General features: G+C 71.2%; 1 protein-coding gene and 2 long non-coding RNA genes across 5 annotated transcripts; 2 read left to right on the top strand and 1 right to left on the bottom strand.

Annotated features, from left to right (window-relative positions):
* Positions 1–6: 6 nt before the first annotated feature.
* On the bottom strand, positions 7–12,749 carry LOC148590021 (WD repeat-containing protein 13-like; the record flags this gene model as incomplete). The annotated part of the gene is given in 9 exon segments (XM_088539559.1): positions 7–94; positions 2,071–2,212; positions 4,025–4,205; positions 7,835–8,142; positions 8,626–8,753; positions 9,879–9,901; positions 9,904–9,972; positions 11,476–11,719; positions 12,705–12,749. Coding segments are annotated over 9 exon segments (1,224 nt in total), but the record flags the coding sequence as incomplete, so codon positions are not given.
* Positions 12,750–13,559: 810 nt separating this feature from the next.
* On the top strand, positions 13,560–16,694 carry LOC148590022 (uncharacterized). Of its 3 annotated transcripts, none has more exons than XR_015914383.1 (3): positions 13,560–13,607; positions 13,739–13,826; positions 13,903–14,009. It is a non-coding gene; the product is annotated as an uncharacterized LOC148590022 (long non-coding RNA). The 3 variants fall into 3 exon arrangements; XR_015914381.1 differs by lacking the exons at positions 13,560–13,607; positions 13,903–14,009 and adding exons at positions 15,518–15,681; positions 16,634–16,694 and having other exon boundaries at positions 13,684–13,826; XR_015914382.1 differs by lacking the exon at positions 13,560–13,607 and having other exon boundaries at positions 13,684–13,826.
* A 1,815-nt stretch (positions 16,695–18,509) lies between these two features.
* On the top strand, positions 18,510–21,195 carry LOC148590023 (uncharacterized). Its single transcript, XR_015914384.1, has 4 exons — positions 18,510–18,599; positions 18,693–18,787; positions 19,843–20,008; positions 21,132–21,195. It is a non-coding gene; the product is annotated as an uncharacterized LOC148590023 (long non-coding RNA).
* Positions 21,196–22,105: the final 910 nt, after the last annotated feature.

Consider the following 22,105-nt stretch of genomic DNA (forward strand, 5'->3'; position numbering starts at 1 on the left):
GCAGAAGCAGCTGCGCACGCGCTGCCCGCGGTGCCGCGTGGGGAACGTGCGGCGGAGGCGGAGCCCGGGGGCGCCCGAGCCCTCCTGCACCACCCTGGGGGCGGGGACACGGCAGGGGGCGGGGTTAGACCGGAACGCCCCGCCCCGAGCCCTCCTGCACCACCCTGGGGCGGGGACACGGGGAGGGGGCGGGGTTAGAGCCGGAACGCCCCGCCCCGAGCCCTCCTGCACCACCCTGGGGGCGGGGACACGGGGAGGGGGCGGGGTTAGAGCCGGAACGCCCCGCCCCGAGCCCTCCTGCACCACCCTGGGGGCGGGGACACGGGGAGGGGGCGGGGTTAGAGCCGGAACGCCCCGCCCCGAGCCCTCCTGCACCACCCTGGGGGCGGGGACACGGGGAGGGGGCGGGGTTAGAGCCGGAACGCCCCGCCCCGAGCCCTCCTGCACCACCCTGGGGGCGGGGACACGGGGAGGGGGCGGGGTTAGAGCCGGAACGCCCCGCCCCGAGCCCTCCTGCACCACCCTGGGGGCGGGGACACGGGGAGGGGGCGGGGTTAGAGCCGGAACGCCCCGCCCCGAGCCCTCCTGCACCACCCTGGGGGCGGGGACACGGGGAGGGGGCGGGGTTAGAGCCGGAACGCCCCGCCCCGAGCCCTCCTGCACCACCCTGGGGGCGGGGACACGGGGAGGGGGCGGGGTTAGAGCCGGAACGCCCCGCCCCGAGCCCTCCTGCACCACCCTGGGGGCGGGGACACGGGGAGGGGGCGGGGTTAGAGCCGGAACGCCCCGCCCCGAGCCCTCCTGCACCACCCTGGGGGCGGGGACACGGGGAGGGGGCGGGGTTAGAGCCGGAACGCCCCGCCCCCCGCCAGGGGAGCCCCGCCCCGAGCCCTCCTGCACCACCCTGGGGGCGGGGACACGGGGAAGGGGCGGGGTTAGACCGGAACGCCCCGCCCCGAGCCCTCCTGCACCACCCTGGGGGCGGGGACACGGCAGGGGGCGGGGTTAGAGCCGGAACGCCCCGCCCCCCGCCAGGGGAGCCCCGCCCCGAGCCCTCCTGCACCACCCCGGGGGCGGGGACACGGGGAGGGGGCGGGGTTAGAGCCGGAACGCCCCGCCCCGAGCCCTCCTGCACCACCCTGGGGGCGGGGACACGGGGAGGGGGCGGGGTTAGAGCCGGAACGCCCCGCCCCCCGCCAGGGGAGCCCCGCCCCCAGCCCCCCCGGGACCGCCCCTGGGGACGGGGACACAGGAGGGGGCGGGGTTAGAGCCACAGCGCCCCGCCCCCCCGAACCCTCCGGGACTGCCTCTGGGGGCGGGGACACGGGGAGGGGGCGGGGTTAGACCCGGAACACTCCCTCCGAGCCCTCCTGCACCACCCTGGGGGCGGGGACACGGGGAGGGGGCGGGGTTAGAGCCGGAACGCCCCGCCCCCCGCCAGGGGAGCCCCGCCCCGAGCCCTCCTGCACCACCCTGGGGGCGGGGACACGGCAGGGGGCGGGGTTAGAGCCGGAACGCCCCGCCCCCCGCCAGGGGAGCCCCGCCCCGAGCCCTCCTGCACCACCCTGGGGGCGGGGACACGGCAGGGGGCGGGGTTAGAGCCGGAACGCCCCGCCCCCCGCCAGGGGAGCCCCGCCCCGAGCCCTCCTGCACCACCCTGGAGGCGGGGACACGGCAGGGGGCGGGGTTAGACCCGGAACGCCCCGCCCCCCACCACGGGAGCCCCGCCCCGAGCCCTCCTGCACCACCCTGGGGGCGGGGACACGGGGAGGGGGCGGGGTTAGACCCGGAACGCCCCGCCAGGGGAGCCCCCGCCCCGAGCCCTCTGGAACCGCCCTTGGGGGCGGGGACAGGCCCGGAACGCCCCACCCCCTGCCCATGGAGCCCCGCCCCCAGCCCCCTGGGACCGCCCCTTTGGGGGGGACAAAGGAGGGGGCGGGGCCAGAGCCACAGCTCGCCCCTCCCCCCACCCGTGGAGCCCCGCCCTGGGGGGTGGAGACACCGGAGGGGGCGGGGTCAGCACAACCCACCCCTCCCCCCCGGGGGGCGTGGCCAGCGCGCTGACGTCACCGGAAGAGGAGGAGCCGGTCGGGACAGGCGTTCACCAGCAGGGAGGGGTCGGGGCCCTCGCGACTGGCCCAGGCCCGGGCCGAGAGCGACGTGATGGAGCCGCCGGCCGGGACCGAGAGGCGGGAGCCGCGGGACAGGCGGCCTGGGGGGAGCGGAGCGGGACCGACCCGTATGGACCGGTATGGACCGGTACCGACCCGTATGGACCGGTACTGAACCCCTATGGACTGCTACTGAACCCCTATGGACCGGTACCGACCCCTATGGAGCGGTACTGAACCCCTATGGACCGGTACTGACCCCTATGGACCGGTACTGACCCCTATGGACCGGTACTGAACCCCTATGGACCGGTACTGAACCCCTATGGAGCGGGACCGAGAGGCGGGAGCCGCGGGACAGGCGGCCTGGGGAGAGCGGAGCGGTACCGACCGGTATGGACCGGTACCGACCCCTATGGACCGGTACTGAACCCCTATGGAGCGGTACTGAACCCCTATGGAGCGGGACCGAGAGGCGGGAGCCGCGGGACAGGCGGCCTGGGGAGAGCGGAGCGGTACCGACCGGTATGGACCGGTACCGACCGGTACCGACCCCTATGGACCGGTACTGAACCCCTATAGACTGGTACTGAACCCCTATGGAGCGGTACCGAGAGGCGGGAGCCGCGGGCCAGGCGGCCTGGGGAGAGCGGAGCGGTACCGACCGGTATGGACCGGTATGGACCGGTACCGACCCGCTATGGAGCGGTACTGAACCCCTATGGACCGGTACTGAACCCCTAAGGAGCGGTACCGAGAGGCGGCAGCCGCGGGACAGGCGGCCTGGGGAGAGCGGAGCGGTACCGACCGGTACTGACCGGTACCGAACCCCTATGGAGCGGTACCGAACCCCTATGGACCAGTACTGAACCCCTATGGAGCGGGACCGAGAGGCGGGAGCCGCGCGACAGGGGCCCTGCGGGGAGAGCGGACCGGTACCGACCGGTACCGACTGGTACCGAACCCCTATGGGTCGGTACCGACCCCTATGGACCAGTACTGAACCCCTATGGACTGGTACTGAACCCCTATGGACCGGTACCGACCCCTATGGACCGGTACTGAACCCCTATGGAGCGGGACCGAGAGGCGGGAGCCGAGCGACAGGCGCCCTGGGGGGAGAGTGGAGCGGTACCGACTGGTATGGACCGGTACCGACCCCTATGGATCGGTACTGCCCGGCCCCACCCCCTCTGGACGGGCCCCGCCCCCCTATGGACCAGCACCATCCACCTACAGACCGGTACTGCCTGGCCCCGCCCCCCCATGGCCTGGCCCCGCCTCCCTACACCCCAGCACCGCCCCCTATGGACCAGCACCGCCCCCTAGGGACTGGTACTGCCCAGCACCGCCCCGCTATGGCCTGGCTCCGCCCCCCTACGGAGTGGTACCACCCGGCCCCGCCCCCCTATGGACAGGCCCCGCCCCCCTACGGACCAGCACCGCCCACTTATGGACAAGCATTGCCCCCCTATGGATCGGTACCACCTGGCCCCGCCCCATCCGCCTAAGGACAGGCCCCACCCCCTACGGACCGGCCCCGCCCCCCTATGGATCAGTACCGCCTGGCCCTGCCCCCTACAAACCAGCCCCGCCCCCTACAGACAGGCCCTGCCCCCACCCCCCTGAGGATAGGCCCCGCCCCCTACGGACCAGCCCCGCCCCCTACAGACAGGCCCTGCCCCCACCCCCCTGAGGACAGGCCCCGCCCCCTACGGACCAGCCCCGCCCCCTACAGACCAGCCCCGCCCCCTACAGACCAGCCCCGCCCCCCCATGGTCAGGCCCCGCCCCTTTACAGACCAACCCCGCCCCTCACGGACCAGCCCCGCCCCCTACAGACCGGCCCCGCCCCCCCCCCCACGGACTGGCCCCGCCCCCAGGACCCCCCGGGCCCCCCCCCGGTGCCGGTACCGGTGTTGGGGTCGCACAGGAAGGAGCAGAGGGAGCCGCGGTCGTCGCCGGCCCAGAGGACCCTCCCGGTACCGTCGAAGCAGAGGGCCAGGACGCGGCCCGGGAGGCGGCCGGAACCGCCGCGCGCGGCCTTCCCGGTGGAGACGTTGACAACGCGGAGCGCGCCTGACGCACTGCCGGCCTGCGGGGACACCGGAACCGCGGGAACAGCGTCACCGTGGGAACGGCACCGCGGGAACAGCGTCACCACGGGAGCGTCACCCGCGCGCGGCCTTCCCGGTGGAGACGTTGACGACACGGAGCGCGCCTGACGCGCTGCCGGCCTGCGGGGACACCGGAACCGCGGGAACAGCGTCACCGTGGGAACGGCACCGCGGGAACAGCGTCACTGCGGGAACAGCGTCACCGCGGGAGCGTCACCCGCGCGCAGCCTTCCCGGTGGAGACGTTGACGACCCGGAGCGCGCCTGACGCACTGCCGGCCTGCGGGGACACCGGAACCGCGGGAACAGCGTCACCGTGGGAACGGTACCGCGGGAACACCGGAACCGCGGGAACAGCGTCACCGCGGGAACAGCGTCACCACGGGAGCGTCACCCATGCGCGGCCTTCCCGGTGGAGACGTTGACAACACGGAGCGCGCCTGACGCACTGCCGGCCTGCGGGGACACCGGAACCGCGGGAACAGCGTCACCATGGGAACGGAACCGGGGGAACACCGGCACCGCGGGAACAGCGTCACCGTGGGAACGACACCACGGGTACAGTGTCACCGCGGGAGCGTCACCCGCGCGCGGCCTTCCCGGTGGAGACGTTGAGGACACGGAGCGCGCCTGACGCACTGCCGGCCTGCGGGGACACCGGAACCGCGGGAACAGCGTCACCGTGGGAACGGCACCGCGGGAACACCAGAACCGCGGGAACAGCGTCACCGTGGGAACGGCACCGCGGGAACAGCGTCACTGCGGGAACAGCGTCACCGCGGGAGCGTCACCCGCGCGCGGCCTTCCCCGTGGAGACGTTGACGACCCGGAGCGCGCCTGACGCACTGCCGGCCTGCGGGGACACCGGAACCGCGGGAACAGCGTCACCGTGGGAACGGCACCACGGGAACACCGTCACCGTGGGAACAGCACCGCAGGAATGACACCGCGTGGGAACGGCACCGGCGTGGGAATGTCACCCGTGGGAATGGCATCATGCAGCAATGTCACCCGCACAGCAACGTCACCGCGCGGCACCATCGCTGCACCGCAACGTCACCACGGGGCGCCGTCACCCGCATGGCTAAATCACCACGTGGCAACGTCACCACGACGGTGCTGAGTCACATGGGGACCTGATACCACCTGACCACGTGTCCCTTGTGTCCCCAACGTGTCCCTTGTGTCCCCTAGGTGTCCTTCATGTGTGCCACGCATCCCTCGTGTCCCCTCCACACGTCACTCACCACGGTGCGGTTGTTGTTGGGCGGTTGGAAGTCGCAGCAGGACCAGGACGCACAGGAACACGATACAGCCATACGGGAACGCGATACCCCCTGACCACGCGTCCCTTGTGTTCCCGGTGTCCCCCTGCTGTCCCTCATGTCCCCCTGGTGTCCCCAACATGTCACTCACCACGGTGAGGTTGTTGTTGAGCGGTTGGAACGCACAGCAGGACCAGGACACACGGGAACACGATACCCCCCGACCACCCGTCCCTTGTGTCCCCAAGGTGTCCCCCTGGTGTCACTCACCACGGTGAGGTTGTTGTTGAGCGGTTGGAACGGGCAGCAGGACCAGGACACACGGGAACACGATACCCCCCGACCACACGTCCCTCGTGTCCCCCACACGTCCCTCGTGTCCCCAAGGTGTTCTTGGCGTCCCCAACATGTCACTCACCACGGTGAGGTTGTTGTTGAGCGGTTGGAACACGCAGCAGGACCAGGACACACGGAAACAGTCCCTCGTGTCCCCCACCCGTCCCTCGTGTCCCCAACGTGTTCCCGGTGTCCCCAAGGTGTCACTCACCACGGTGAGGTTGTTGTTGAGCCGTTGGAACGGGCAGCAGGACCAGGACACACGGGAACACGATACCCCCCGACCACGCGTCCCTTGTGTCCCCAAGGTGTTCTTGGTGTCCCCCTGGTGTCACTCACCACGGTGAGGTTGTTGTTGAGCGGCTGGAACGCGCAGCAGGACCAGGACACACGGGAACACAATACACCCCCAACCGCCTGTCCCTCGTGTCCCCAAGGTGTTCCTGGTGTCCCCAACGCGTCACTCACCACGGTGAGGTTGTTGTTGAGCGGTTGGAACACGCAGCAGGACCAGGACACACGGAAACAGTCCCTCGCGTCCCCCACGTGTCCCTTGTGTCCCCAAGGTGTTCCCGGTGTCCCCAATGCGTCACTCACCACGGTGAGGTTGTTGTTGAGCGGTTGGAACGCGCAGCAGGACCAGGACACACGGGAACATGATACCCCCCGACCACCCGTCCCTTGTGTCCCCAAGGTGTTCCCGGTGTCCCCAACGCGTCACTCACCATGGTGAGGTTGTTGTTGAGCGGCTGGAACACGCAGCAGGACCAGGACACACGGGAACACAATACACCCCCAACCGCCTGTCCCTCGTGTCCCCCACGCGTCCCTCGTGTCCCCAAGGTGTTCTTGGTGTCCCCCTGGTGTCACTCACCACGGTGAGGTTGTTGTTGAGCGGCTGGAACGCACAGCAGGACCAGGACACACGGGAACACGATACACCCCCAACCGCCTGTCCCTCGTGTCCCCCACGCGTCCCTCGTGTCCCCAAGGTGTTCTTGGTGTCCCCAACATGTCACTCACCACGGTGAGGTTGTTGTTGAGCGGTTGGAACACGCAGCAGGACCAGGACACATGGAAACAGTCCCTCGTGTCCCCCACCCGTCCCTCGTGTCCCCAAGGTGTTCCCGGTGTCCCCAACGCGTCACTCACCATGGTGAGGTTGTTGTTGAGCGGCTGGAACGCGCAGCAGGACCAGGACACACGGGAACACAATACACCCCCAACCGCCTGTCCCTCGTGTCCCCCACGCGTCCCTCGTGTCCCCAAGGTGTTCTTGGTGTCCCCAAGGTGTCACTCACCACGGTGAGGTTGTTGTTGAGCGGTTGGAACGCGCAGCAGGACCAGGGCACACAGAAACGTGATACAGCCATACGAGAACACAATACACCCCCGACCGCGTGTCCCTGGTGTCCCCCATGTCCCCGTGGTGTCCCCAAGGTGTTCCCGGTGTCCCCAAGGTGTCACTCACCACGGTGAGGTTGTTGTTGAGCGGTTGGAACACGCAGCAGGACCAGGACACACGGAAACAGTCCCTCGCGTCCCCCACGTGTCCCTTGTGTCCCCAACGCGTCACTCACCACGGTGAGGTTGTTGTTGAGCGGTTGGAACGCGCAGCAGGACCAGGACACACGGGAACACAATACACCCCCAACCGCCTGTCCCTCGTGTCCCCCACGCGTCCCTCGCGTCCCCAAGGTGTTCCCGGTGTCCCCAAGGTGTCACTCACCACGGTGAGGTTGTTGTTGAGCCGTTGGAACACGCAGCAGGACCAGGACACACGGGAACAGTCCCTCGTGTCCCCCACGTGTCCCTTGTGTCCCCAACGTGTTCCCGGTGTCCCCAAGGTGTCACTCACCACGGTGAGGTTGTTGTTGAGCGGTTGGAACGGGCAGCAGGACCAGGACACACGGGAACACAATACACCCCCAACCGCCTGTCCCTCGTGTCCCCCACGCGTCCCTCGTGTCCCCAAGGTGTTCCCGGTGTCCCCCTGGTGTCACTCACCACGGTGAGGTTGTTGTTGAGCGGCTGGAACGCGCAGCACAACAGCGCGGCGCCGTCGGGGTCGGCCACGCGCCGCACGCAGCGCCCCTCGGCGGCCGCCCACAGCCGCAGGGTCCCGTCGAGCGACGCCGACAACAGGCGGTCATTGGCCAGCGACCACGCGACGTCGGCGACGCCGGCGCCGTGGCCGCGCAACACCCGCAGCACCGCCGGCGGCCCCGGCGCCAGCCGGCACACCGAGATGGTGCCGTCAAGCGAACAACAGGCCAGGAGGTGCCGCTCGTCGTGGGCGAACTGGATCTGCGGCACTGCACGGAACGGGAGCGGCGCGTCGGAATGGGGAGCCGGGAACGCGCCCGGAGCGCCGGGAAGCGCCACGGAGCGCCGGGAATCGTCTGGGAGCCCCTGGAACCGCCCTGGAGCCGGGAGCAGGGAAGGGGCCCCCAGGCCGTCCCGTGTCCCCCTGTGTCCCCCCATGTCCCCATGTCCCCCCGTGTCCCCCCATGTCCCCCCCGTGTCCTCCATGTCCCGCCATGTCCCCCCATGTCCCCCCGCGTCCCCCTGTGTCCCATGTCTCCCCATGTCCCACGTCCCCTGTGTCCCGCCATATCCCGTGTCCCCCGTGTCCCCCTGTCCCCGTGTCCCCCTGTCCCCCATGTCCACCCGTGTCCCCCATGTCCCCCCATGTCCCCCATGTCCCCCCATGTCCCCCCGTGTCCCCCCGTGTCCCCAATGTCCCCCATGTCCCCCATGTCCCCATGTCCCCCATGTCCCCCCATGTCCCCGCTCACCGGCGCTCTGGCTGTGCTGGTCGAACACGTGGAACACCCCCGCGAACGCGTAGTTCTCGCCCAGGGTTGTGTCCCCGGCCATGGCCCGGCTGGCGTCGGCCAGCGGCGTCGGCACCACCCCGGGGGCGCTGGGGGGGCCCAGGCGTCCGGGAGGGCCCCACGACACCCCCCGGGGCCCAGTGACACCCCCCGGGGCCCCACAACACCCCCTGGGCACCTCCAAACACCCCCTGGGCGCCAACAACACCCCCTGGGCACCTCCAAACACCCCCTGGGCCCCAATGACACCCCCTGGGAACCTCCAAACACCCCCTGGGCCCCACAACACCCCCTGGGAACCTCCAAACACCCCCCGGGCCCCACAACACCCGCTGAGCACCTCCAAACACCCCCTGGGCACCAACAACACCCCCCGGGGCCCAGGCGTCCGGGAGGGCGTCCGGCCCCCCCCCACAGCCCCATAGGAGCCCTGGCTCCCCCATAGCCCCATAGGGGCCCAAGCATTTGCCCCCCCCCCATAAGGGCCCAGGTATCTTCACCCTGCACCAATAGCCCCATAGGGGCCCCGGCCTCCCTCATAGCCCCATAGGCGCCCAAGCACCTGGCCCCTCACAGCCCCATAGGATCCTGGTTCTCCCCCAGCCCCATAGGGGTCCCAGCCTGCCCTATAGCCCCATAGGGTCCCAGCCCCTCCCCAGCCCCATAGGGCCCCGGCTCCTCCCCAGCCCCATAGGGCCCTAGTTCCCCCCCAGCCCCATAGGGGTCCCAGCCTGCCCCATAGCCCCATAGGGCCCCGGCCCCCCTATAGCCCCACAGGGGTCCCAGCCTGCCCCATAGAGCCCCGTCCCCCCTCTAGCCCCATAGGAGTCCCAGCCTGCCCCATAGCCCCATACGGCCCTGGCTCCCCCCCAGCCCCATAGGGGTCCCAGCCTGCTCTATAGCCCCATATGAGTCCCAGCCTGCCCCATACCCCATAGGCCCCGTCTCCCCTATAGCCCCATAGGGGTCCCATCCTGCCCCATAGCCCCATAGGGGTCCCAGCCTGCCCTATAGCCCCATAGGGCCCCGGCCCCCCTATAGCCCCATAGTGGTCCCATCCTGCCCCATGGCCCCATAGGGCCCCGGCTCCCCCATAGCCCCATAGGGGTCCCCTCCAGCCCCATAGCGGTCCCATCCTGCCCCATAGGGGTCCCATCCTGCCCTATAGCCCCATAGCGGTCCCATCCTGCCCCATAGGGCCCGGCCCCCCTCACCGCTCGTCGGGGCCGCGCGGGGGGTCCCTCCGGCGGGGGGGGCCCAGCTCAACGAGCGCCGCTGCCCCCGGGGCCGCCCCTCGTCCTCGAAGTCCTGGGGGGGGCGGGGGGGCTAGAGGGGGTGCCGGCCCCTATGGGGCCCCCGCGGCCTATAGGGACCTTCGAGACCCCATAGAGACCCCCAGGACCCACAGACCCCCCACTGCTTATAGGGACCTGCCCAGACCCCATAGAGACCCCCCAGGGCCCCCGCCCCCCCCCCAGTGCCTATAGGAACCTTCCCAGGCCCTACAGGCACCTCCTAGAACCCATGGACCCCCCCACTGCCTATAGAGACCTTCCCAGGTCCTATAGGGACCCCCTAGGACCCATGGACCCCCCAGTGCCTATAGGGACCTTCTAGGCCCTATAGAGACACCCTAGGGCCCACGGCCCCCCCACTGCCTATAGGGACCTTGCCAGGTCCTATAGACACCTCCTAAGGCCCATGGACCCCCCCACTGCCTATAGAGACCTTCCCAGGTCCTATAGGGACCCCCCAGGGCCCATGAGCCCTCCCCAGTGCCTATAGGGACCTTCCCAAGCCCTATAGGGACCCTCTAGGATCCACAGACCCCCATGCGGTTATGGGAGCCCTGCACCCCTATAGAAACAACCCCCCCCCCAAGCCCTATAGGGGCACAGGGACCCCCACTACCCCCTATGGGGCTATGGGAGCCCCTCCCGACCCCTATGGGAGGGGGGGGGCTCCCACTCCCCTATAGGGGCTATAGGGACCCACTGCACCCTATAGGGCACCTCTATAGGGCCCCACACACCCTACGGGAGCCATAGGGACTCCAGGAAGCCCAGGCCGGTTGTCACAACAGCCCCACAACAACCCCAAGGCGGGCGGCAAAGCCCCCTATATCCCCCGGGCCGGTTGTCACACCCCCAAGGCAGGGGTGACAACCGCTCAACTCCCCCAAGACAAGCGCCGCAACACCGTGACCAGCGTCGCAACAGCGTGGTTGGCTACAAGCCAACGGTGGGGTGTCACAGGTCCTTAAAACAGGTGTCACAACCCCGTAATTCCCCCAGGATGGGTGTCCCAATACCGTGATAAGTGCCACAACAGTATAACTAGCTACAACCAACCGAATGGGTGTCACAATTCCTTGGAATGGGTGTCATGGCCCCTTAACTCCCCCCAGATGAGTGTCCCAACACCGTGATAGGTGTCACAACAGTGTAACTACCTACAACCAACCGGATGAATGTCACAACTCCCTGGGATGGGTGTCATGGTTCCTTAACTCCCCCAAAATAGCTGTCCCAACACCGTGACAAATGTCACAACAGTGCGGTTAACTACAGGCGGCCGGATGGGCATTACAGCTCGCCGGCACGGGTGTCACGGTCCTTTTACTCCCTCAGGACGGATATCGCAACACCCCAACAAGCGTCACAACAACTTGATTACCCACACCCTGACGCATCAGCGTCACACTTTCTTAACTGCAACACTGTAATGGCCATGAACACGCCCATAACCCCCCAGGCCGGGTGTCACAGCCGCCCGGCCGCCTGTCGCGCCCCCCCGCGCCGCCGCCTGTACCTCCATGCGGTCGAGGGTGGTGCGGCTCCCGCGCAGGAGGCTGTTGCTGTAGGCCCGGCAGCTGCTCTGCTCCGACAGGGGGCCGTAGCGCTGTGCCAGGAGCTGCCCCCGCACGCGCAGGTACCACCGGCGCGCGTCCGCCTGTAGCCGGCCGCCCTTGGCGTGCTCGCGGAGCAGCTGGCTGCGGCGCCGCATGTACTGCGTGCGGAACTGGGGCCAGCTGGGCGTGCGGTAGGCGGCGTACCTGCGCGGCGCGCGGCTGTTGGCGTCAGGCGGATGCGGGCTACAGGCGGACGACGCCTGGAACCGACCCCGTGACGCCCTGGAGGCGGCTGGAAGCTCCACGACGACCGACACCTCGGCAACAGCCGAACCCCCACAACACCCTGGCGGCCCCTGTCACCCCCACAACACCTAGGCCTTCGACAACACCCGAACTCCCACAACACCCTGGAGGCGCCCGACACCCCCACAACACCCAGCCCCTTGACAACACCCGAACCCCTGCAACACCCTGGTGGCACCCGACACCCCTGCAACACCCAGCCCCTTGACAACACCCAAACCCCTGCAACACCCTGACAGCACCTGACACCCCCGCAACACACAGCCCCTTGACAACACCCAAACCCCTGCAACACCCTGACAGCACCTGACACCCCCACAACACACAGCCCCTTGACAACACCCAAACCCCTGCAACACCCTGGCAGCACCCGACACCCCCGCAACACCCAGCCCCTTGACAACACCCGAACCCCTAAAACACCCCAGCAGCACCTGACACCCCCACAACACCCAGCCCCTTGACAACACCCGAACCTCCACAACACCCTGGTGGCCGCTGACACCCCCGCAATATCCAGCTCCTCGACAACACCCGAACCCTCACGACACCCTGACGGCACCCGACACCCCCACAACACCCAGCCCCTTGACAAGACCCTTACAACACCCAGAAACCGTCCGCTCCCACAACACCCGTCAGCCTCACAGCGCTTGACAGCCTCACAACACCCATCCTCCCCTCAACACCCGACGCCCCCACAACAGTCGGGGCTTTAACAACACCCGACAACCCCCGAAACGCAGCCCAGCGACAACCCCCGCAACACCCCGACGCAACCACATCCCCCTCCTCCCCCGGCAAGGCCCGGGGGGCTCCGTGACGCCCCAAGGAAGGGGAAGGGGCCCCGGCGTCCTGCCCGCCCGCCCGTCATCCTCCTCACCGGGCATCCACCGCCAGCATCTGCTGCCACACGGCGGCCATGGCGGCGGCCAGGCCCGAACCGGCCCGGCCCGGCCCGGCCCCGAACCGGAACCGGGACCGGGACCCGGATCGGGATGGGGAGGCCAAGGGGGGCGGCCCCAAAATGGCCGCCCTTCCCTCCCTCCCTCCCTCCCTCCCTCCCTCCCTCCCTCCAAGATGGCCGCCGTCCCCCTCCTGCCTCCGCCCCGAGCGCGCGCGGCGCTCCCTGAGGCGGCGGCCAATGGGAGCGCGGCGGGGAGGCCACGGCGCGCGGCGATTGGCTGGAAGGGAGCGGGGGGGCGGGGCAAAAGTGGGAGGGGTGCGGCCGGGATCACGCGCGTTGCCACGGGCGACGCTGCTGCCGCCCCCCCGGCGTGAGGCGGCGGCCAATGGGAGCGCGGCGCGAGGGCGGCGCCGCGAGGCGATTGGCTGGAGGGGAGGAGGAGGGGGGGAAGGGAGGGAGAGGCGCGTTGCCCGGGGCAACGCCGCTCCAGCCACTCCCTTCCCTGCGGCGGCGGCCAATGGGAACCCGGTGGGGAAGGGACGCCGCGCGGCGATTGGCTGGAAGGGAGCAGGGGGCGGGCGAGGCTGAGGCGCGTTGCCCTGGGCAACGGTGGTGCCTGTGGCGGCGGCCAATGAGAGCGCGGGGCGAGGGCGGCGCGCGCAGCGATTGGCTGGAAAAGAAGCGGGCCGCAGCCCGCGCTCCCGCGCGTTGCCCGGGGCAACGCCGCTCCCGCCTCCGCCCTCCCGGAGGCCGCGGCCAATGGGAGCGCGGCGCGAGGGCGGCGCCGCGCGGCGATTGGCTGGAAGGGAGCGGGAGGGGCGGGGCGCCGAGCGCGCGGGCAGCGATGGCGGCGGCGGCGACGCTGGAGCGCGCGGAGCGGTGAGCGGCGAGCGGGGGGCGCCCCACGTGACCCCGGGGCGGCCAATGGCGCCTCGCGCTGCTCCCGCGCGCGGGAAGGCGGCTCCCCTCGCCTCAGCGCCCGGCGCCATCTTGGCCGCGCGGCCCCTTAGGGCGATGGCGGCGCTGGAGGCCGCGCTGCAGCCGCAGGAGGAGCCCGAGGGGGAGATCCCGGCGCGGCTGCGCGCGCAGCACCTCGTGGTGAGTCCCCGTGTCCGCCTGTAGCTGTTGGGTTGTTTCCTTAGACACCCTATAGGGTTGTTTCTCTCCCTGACAGGACACGCGGCGGAAGCACAAGGTGTTGCTGACGCAGCTGCGCGTTGTGCGCCTCCTGCTCGGCGTCCTCGAGGCGCCCGCGCTGCCCCCGGCGCCACCCGCGCTCCGTGAGTCCCTCCTTAGCGCCCGGGTCCCTCCTTGACGCCCGGGTCCCTCCTTGACGCCCGGGTCCCTCCTCGATGCCCGGGTCCCTCCTCGGCGCCCGGGTCCTTCTCTGACACTTGGTCCCTTTTTGGGGGAGCCGGAGGGTGTCCCGGACGCCTGGGCCCCCTGTGTGAGCACAGGAGGGTGGAGGGTCAATGGAGCCTGGGCCCCTTTCAAGGGTGTCCCGGATGCCTGGGCCCCTTGTTGGGGACACCCACACCTCGGGCTCCCTTGTTGGGGACACCCGGACCCTGGGGCCCCGTTGTGGGTTGGCGGTTCCCAGGTCCCTTGTTGGGAACACCTGAATCCCAGGCCCCTTTGTCCTTGAGCTCTGGACGCCCGGGCCCCATGTTTGGGTCACCCGGACGCCAGGGCCCCTTTGTGGGTTGGTGGTTCCCGGACCCCAGGCCCCCTCACTGGGAACACCCGGGCCCCCTTGTTGGTGGTTCCCGGACGCCAGGGCCCCATGTTTGGGTCACCCGGACGCCTGGGCCCCCTTTGTGGGTTGGGGACACCCAGACCTCGGGCCCTTTGTTGGGCCCCCTTGTTGGGGACACTTGGGTCCCCTCGTTGGGGACCCCCAGACACTGGGGCCGCTTTGTGGGGACCCCCGGATCCCTCCTTGAGGCCCCCCCGGACGCCGGGGCCCCTTTGTGGGTTGGTGGTTCCCAGGCCCCTTGTTGGGGACCCCCGGACCCCTTGTTGGGGACCCCCGGACCCCCTCGTTGGGGACACCCGGACGCCGGGGCCCCTTTGTGGGTTGGTGGTTCCCAGGCCCCTTGTTGGGGACCCCCGGACCCCTTGTTGGGGACACCCGGACGCCGGGGCCCCTTTGTGGGTTGGGCCCCCCGGATGCCTGGGCCCCTTTATGGGTTGGTGGTTCCCAGGCCCCTTGTTGGGGACCCCTGGGCCCCCTCGTTGGGGACACCCAGACACTGGGGCCGCTTTATGGGGCCCCCCGGACGCCGGGGCCCCTTTGTGTGTTGGGCCCCCCCGGACCCCTCATTGGGGCCCCCCCGGACGCCGGGGCCCCTTTGTGGGTTGGTGGTTCCCAGGCCCCTTGTTGGGGACCCCTGGACCCCCTCGTTGGGGACACCCCGACACTGGGGCCGCTTTATGGGGCCCCCCGGACGCCGGGGCCCCTTTGTGGGGACCCCCGGATCCCTCCTTGAGGCCCCCCGGACGCCGGGGCCCCTTTATGGGTTGGTGGTTCCCAGGCCCCTTGTTGGGGACCCCCGGATCCCTCCTTGAGGCCCCCCCGGACGCCGGGGCCCCTTTGTGGGTTGGTGGTTCCCAGGCCCCTTGTTGGGGACCCCCGGACCCCTTGTTGGGGACCCCCAGACACTGGGGCCCCTTTGTGGGGACCCCCGGATCCCTCCTTGAGGCCCCCCGGACGCCGGGGCCCCTTCGTGGGGATACCCGGACGCCGGGGCCCCCCGTTGGCCCCCCCTGACCCCCCCCCGTCCCCGCAGGCCCCCCCGGATCCGCCCGGCGCCGCTGGCGCCGCCTCAAGGGCGCCCGGGGGCGGCTGCAGGGGGCGCTGGGGGGGGCCCTGGGGGGGGCCCTGGCCCAGCTGCAGCGGGGGGGGCTCCTGGGCCCCCCCCTGCGCCGGGCGCTGGAGCGACGGCGCCGACAGGTGGGTCTATAGAGGGCTATGGGGGGCTATGGGGGGCCTATAGGGGTCTGTGGGAGCCTATAGGGGTCTATGGGGCTCGGGGGGGCCTATGGGAGCCTATAGGGGTCTATGGGGCTCGGGGGGGCCTATAGGGGCCTATGGGAGCCTATAGGGGTCTATGGGGCTCGGGGGGGCCTATGGGAGCCTATAGGGGCCTATGGGGCTCGGGGGGGCCTATAGGGGCCTATGGGAGCCTATAGGGGTCTATGGGGCTCGGGGGGGGGGCTATAGGGGTCTGTGGGCATTGGGGGGCTGTAGGGAGATCTATGGGGGTGGCCCAACCCACAAAGGGGCTCCTGGGCCCCCCCCCCTGCGCCGGGCGCTGGAGCGACGGCGCCGACAGGTGGGTCTATAGGGGGCTATAGGGGCCTATGGGGGCAGGGGGATCCTATGGGGCTGCTGGGGGGATCTATGGGTCCAGGGGGATCCTATGGGGCTGCTGGGGGGGATCTATGGGTCCAGGGGATCCTATGGGGCTGCCGGGGGGGGATCTATGGGTCCAGGGAATCCTATGGGGCTGCTGGGGGGGGATCTATGGGTCCAGGGGATCCTATGGGGCTGCTGGGGGGGGGATCTATGGGGCTGCTGGGGGGGATCTATGGGTCCAGGGGATCCTATGGGGCTGCCGGGGGGGGGATCTATGGGTCCAGAGGATCTTATGGGGCTGCCGGGGGGGGGGATCTATGGGTCCAGGGGATCCTATGGGGCTGCCGGGGGGGGGATCTATGGGTCCAGGGGATCCTATGGGGCTGCCGGGGGGGGGATCTATGGGTCCAGGGGATCCTATGGGGCTGCCGGGGGGGGGATCTATGGGTCCAGGGGATCCTATGGGGCTGCTGGGGGGGGATCTATGGGTCCAGGGGATCCTATGGGGCTGCTGGGGGGGCGCTGACCCCCCCCGCCCCTCCCCCAGCAACAGGAGGCCGAGACGGCGACGGGGGAGCGACGGGAGCAGCAGGTGAGAGCGGGGGGGGGCCCAGGCGTCCGGGAGATCCCCCCATGTCCCCCCTGAGGGGCCCAAGTGTCTGGGAGACCCCCCCATGTCCCCACATGGGGCCCAGGCATCCGGGAGACCCCCGAGGGGCCCAGGCGTCTGGGAGACTCCCCCATGTCCCCACATGGGGCCCAGGCATCCGGGAGACCCCCCATGTCCCCCCCTAAGGGGCCCAGGCGTCCGGGTGTCCCCCCCCGTCCCCACACGGTGTCCGTGTCCCCCCCATCCCCACACGGTGTCCGGGTGTCCCCTTGTCCCCCCCCGTCCCCACACGGTGTCCGTGTCCCCTTGTCCCTCCCTGTCCCCACACAGTGTCCGGGTGTCCCCGTGTCCCCACACGGTGTCCGTGTACCCCCCGTCGCCACACAGTGTCCGGGTGTCCCACTGTCCCCCCCTGTCCCCACACGGTGTCCGCATGTCCCCCTGTCCCCACACGGTGTCCGTGTCCCCTCCTGTCCCCACACGGAGCCCGGGTGTCCCCCTGTCCCCCCGTGTCCCCCCCTGTCCCCCTGTGTCCCCACACGGTGTCTGGGTGTTCCCGTGTCCGCACACGGTGTCCGGGTGTCCCTGTCCCCACACGGTGGCCGGGTCCCCCTGTCCCCCCCATGTCCCCCCCTGTCCCCACACGGTGTCCGGGTCCCCCTGTCCCCACACGGTGTCCGTGTCCCCCCCTGTCCCCGCAGCGGCGGCTGGTGGCGGCTCTGGGCGCTCGAGTGGCCGAGGGGCAGCGGGAGCTGCGGAGCCTGCGGGGGGCCCGGGCGGCCCTGCGGGACGGCGGGTGAGGGAAGGGCCCCGGCGTCCGGGAAGGGCCCCGGCGTCCGGGAAAGGGCCCCGGCGTCCGGGAAAGGGCCCCGGCGTCCGGGAGGGCCCAGGTGTCCGGGAAAGGGCCCAGGTGTCCGGGAAGGGCCCCGGTGTCCGGGAAAGGGCCCCGGTGTCCGGGAAGGGCCCCGGTGTCCGGGAAGGGCCCAGGCGTCCGGGAAAGGGCCCAGGCGTCCGGGAAGGGGCCCAGGCGTCCGGGAAGGGGCCCCGGCGTCCGGGAAGGGGCCCCGGCGTCCGGGAATAGGCCCTGGCGTCCGGGAAGGGGCCCCAATGTCTGGGAAGGGCCCAGGCGTCCGGGAAGGGGCCCAGGAGTCCGGGAAGGGGCCCAGGAGTCCGGGAAGGGGCCCCGGCGTCCGGGAAGGGGCCCCGGCGTCCGGGAAAGGGCCCCAATGTCTGGGAAGGGGCCCAGGCGTCCGGGAAGGGGCCCAGGCGTCCGGGAAGGGCCCCGGCGTCCGGGAAGGGCCCCGGTGTCCGGGAAAGGGCCCCGGTGTCCGGGAAGGGGCCGGGCGTCCGGGAATGGGGCCCAGGCGTCCGGGAAAGGGGCCCCAATGTCTGGGAAGGGGGCCCAGGCGTCCGGGAAAGGGCCCAGGCGTCCGGGAAAGGGCCCAGGCGTCCGGGAAAGGGCCCAGGCGTCCGGGAAGGGCCCCGGCGTCCGGGAATGGGGCCCCGGTATCTGGGAAAGGAGCCGAGTGTCTGGGAAGGGCCCAGGCGTCCGGGAAGGGGTCCCAGCACTTGGGTAAAGGACCCAGGTCTCCGGGAAAGGGGCCCAGGCGTCCGGGAAAGGGCCCAAGCGTTTGGGAATAGGGTTCCAGGAATGGGAATGGGGCCCTGATGTCCGGGAATGGGGCCCCGGTGTCCGGGTGGATCCAGGTCTCCGGGTAAAGGGCCCCGGCGTCCGGGCAGGGCCCTGCGCCGCTGCCGCCTCCTCGAGGCCCTGCAGGGGCTGCGGCTGCTCCGTCGGGATGCGGAGCCGGATCCGGATCGGGATGCGGAGCCGGAGCTGGAGCTGCAGCCGGAGCTGGAGCCGGGCCCGGCGCCCCCCCCGCCCCTGCGCGTGGGGCTCCCGGTGAGCGGGGGGGGGCGCTTGGGGGTCCGGCGGGGGCACTTGGGGGTCTGCCCCATGGATCCCGCCGTTCCCGCCGTCGTTCCCCTTTTCCAGGAGCTGCTCCCGGGGCCGCTGGCTCTGCTGGAGCTTCGGGAGCGGCACCGGGAGCAGCGGCCGCTGCGGGAGGAGCTGGCGGCGCTGCGGAGCCGGTGAGGGCCCCGGCGTCCGGGAAGGGGGTCGCAGGGATGGGGAAGGGCCCAGGAGTCCGGGAAGGGGCCCAGGTGTCCGGGAAGGGCCCTGGCGTCCGGGAAGGGCCCAGGCGTCCGGGAATGGGGTCACAGGGATAGGGAAAGGCCCTGGAGTCCGGGAAGGGCCCCGGCGTCCGGGAATGGGGTCGCAGGGATGGGGAAGGGGCCCGGCGTCTGGGAAGGGACCCAGGCGTCCGGGAATGGGGTCACACAGATGAGGAAGGGGCCCAGGTGTCCGGGAAGGGGCCCAGGTGTCCGGGAATGGGGTCATAGGGATGGGGAGGGGGCCCCAGCGTCCGGGAATGGGGCCCTGGCGTCCGGGAATGGGGTCACACGGATGGAGAAGGGGGCCTTGGTGTCCGAGAATGGGGTCACAGGGATGGGGAAGGGGCCCGGGAGTCGGGGAAGGGGCCCGGGAGTCCGGGAAGGGCCCCGGTGTCTGGGAATGGGGTCACAGGGATGGGGAAGGGCCCAGGGATCCCGGAAAGGTGTCTAGCCGGGAAAGGGCCTAGGAATCCAGGGAAGGGGCCCGGGGATCCAGGAGGACACAGGGATTTGGGAAAAGGGTCGGGGAAGGAGGGAGTGGAGGCATTCAGGCATCTGGGAATGGGATTACAGGGATGGGAAGGGGCCCCGGCGTCCAGGAAGAGCCCAGGGATTTGGGAAAGGGGTCGGGGAGGGAGGGGGGATCCAGGCGTCCGGGAAGGGGGTCACAGGGATGGGGAAGGGGCCCAGGGATCCGGGAAGGGGCCCAGGCGTCCGGGAAGGGGCCCCGGTGTCCGGGAAAGGGGCCAGGGATCCGGGAAAGGGGCCAGGGATCCGGGAATGGGATCCAGGGATCCGGGCAGGGCCCAGGGATCCGGGAAGGGGCCCCGGTGTCCGGGCAGGGCCCAGGGATCCGGGAATGGGATCCAGGGATCCGGGAAGGGGCCCAGGCGTCCGGGCAGGGCCCAGGGATCCGGGAATGGGGTCCAGGGATCCGGGAAGGGGATCCAGGGATCCGGCCCTTCCCGCAGCTTCGCCCTGGACTGGGAGCCCGAGCGGAGCCGCGTGCGGCTGCTGGGGGCGCCCGGGGGGGCCCAGGCGTCCGGGGCCCTTTGGACGCTGCTGCTCGAGCCCGGCTACCCCGGGGCGGGGGGGGTCCGGGTGCTGCCCCCCCCCGGGCGCAGCCCCCCCGGAGCCGTGAGTGGGGGGGGGGCACTTGGGGGGCCAGGGGGGCAGTTATGGGGCTGGGGGGGCGGTTATGGGGCTGGGGGGGCACTGGTGTGTCCAGGGGGGCAGTTATGGGGCTGGGGGGGCAGTTATGGGGCTGGGGGGGCATTGGTGGGTCCAGGGGGGCAGTTATGGGGCTGGGGGGGCAGTTATGGGGCTGGGGGGGCACTGGTGTGTCCAGTGGGGCAGTTATGGGGCTGGGGGGGCAGTTATGGGGCTGGGGGGGCATTGGTGGGTCCAGGGGGGCAGTTATGGGGCTGGGGGGGCAGTTATGGGGCTGGGGGGCACTGGTGGGTCCGGGGGGGCAGTTATGGGGCTGGGGGGGGCACTTGGGGGAGTGGGGGGGCAGTTATGGGACTGGGGGGAGTGTGGGGGGCACTTGGGGGTCCTGGGGGGCAGTTATGGGGCTGGGGGGGCACTTGGGGCAGTGGGGAGGGCACTTGGGGGTCCAGGGGGGCAGTTATGGGGCTGGGGGCAGTGGGGGGGGGCACTTGGGAGTCAAAGGGGGGCAGTTATGGGGCTGGGGGGGCACTGGTGGGTCCAGGGGGGGCAGTTATGGGGCTGGGGGGGGCACTTGGGGCAGTGGGGAGGGCACTTGGGGGTCCAGGGGGGCAGTTATGGGACTGGGGGGCCACTTGGGGGAGTGGGGGGGCAGTTATGGGACTGGGGGGAGTGTGGGGGGCACTTGGGGGTCCTGGGGGGCAGTTATGGGGCTGGGGGGGCACTTGGGGCAGTGGGGGGGGCACTTGGGGGTCCAGGGGGGCAGTTATGGGGCTGGGGGGGCAATTATGGGGCTGGGGGGGCACTTGGGGCAGTGGGGAGGGCACTTGGGGGTCCAGGGGGGCAGTTATGGGGCTTGGGGGGCATTGGTGGGTCCAGGGGGGCAGTTATGGGGCTGGGGGGGCACTTGGGGCAGTGGGGGGGGGCACTTGGGGGTTCAGGGGGGCAGTTGTGGGACTGGGGGGAGTGTGGGGGGCACTTGGGGGTCCAGGGGGGCAGTTATGGGGCTGGGGGGCAGTTTGGGGGTCCAGGGGGGCAGTTATGGGGCTGGGGGCAGTTTGGGGGCACTGACGCATCCCCCCTCCCCCCGCAGCCCCCCGTGGCCGCCCCCACCCTCACGGACTGGGTGGAGCTTCTGGCGGGCACCGCCCCCTGAGGGGGGGCCCAGGCGTCCGGCCCCGCCCCCCCGTGTCCCTCAATAAACTCGTTCCCCCCCCCCCACCATCGTCTCGTTCCTGCCTCGTCCTTGAAGCCCCGCCCCCGATGGACATAAAAGGGGTGAAGGGGCGGGGCCACGCGGAGGGCCCCGCCCTGGCCCGTCCCCCCGGTTGGGTTTGGCCCCGCCCCCTCCCGGGGTGGGGGCTCGCGGCGCGCGCGGCGGGACGGGCTGGCCACGCCCCTGAGGGGTCGGGACACGCCCCCCGCGCTGGCCCCGCCCCCCCGAGTCACTTCCCCTCTGTCCCGTGCGCGGCCCGGACCCAGGAGCAGGTACCGGAACCGCCCCCGAACCGGGACCCGCCGGTACCGGGACCCGCCCCCCGCCCCGGGGACCCGCCCCTGCCCCCCTTCCCCCCCCCCGCAGCGGAACCGGGACCCCCCCGGAACCAGCCCCCCCCCCCCTCCCCCACCCCAAACTGGGACCATCCCGGACCGGGACCGTCCGAACTGGGACCGGGACCCGCCCCGCCCCGTAACGGGACCCGCCCTCCGAACCGGAGCCCCGCCCCCTGCCCCCTCCCCCCCCCCCCAGCGGAACCGGGACCCCCCCGAAAACGGGACGGGGACCCCCCCGGAACCAGCCCCTCCCCTCCCCGCCCCAAACCGGGACCATCCGGACCGGGACCGTCCGAACTGGGACCCGCCCTCCGAACCGGGGCCCCGCCCCCTGCAGCGGGACCCCCCATTCACCCCCCCCCCACCCCAAGAGGAACTGGGACCCCCCCCCCCCCCAAAAAAAAAAACGGGGCCCCCCGGAACCAGCCCCTCCCCCGCCCCGGACCGGGACCCTCCGAACCGGGCCCGGGACCCACCCCCCCCCGCCCCCCGCGTGTCCGTCCCCCAATCCCG

Source organism: Tinamus guttatus, unplaced genomic scaffold (assembly GCF_059628265.1).
Source record: "Tinamus guttatus ecotype Peru unplaced genomic scaffold, ASM5962826v1 Tinamus_guttatus_pri_ptg001835l, whole genome shotgun sequence".
NCBI classification, from domain to species: Eukaryota; Metazoa; Chordata; class Aves; order Tinamiformes; family Tinamidae; genus Tinamus; species Tinamus guttatus.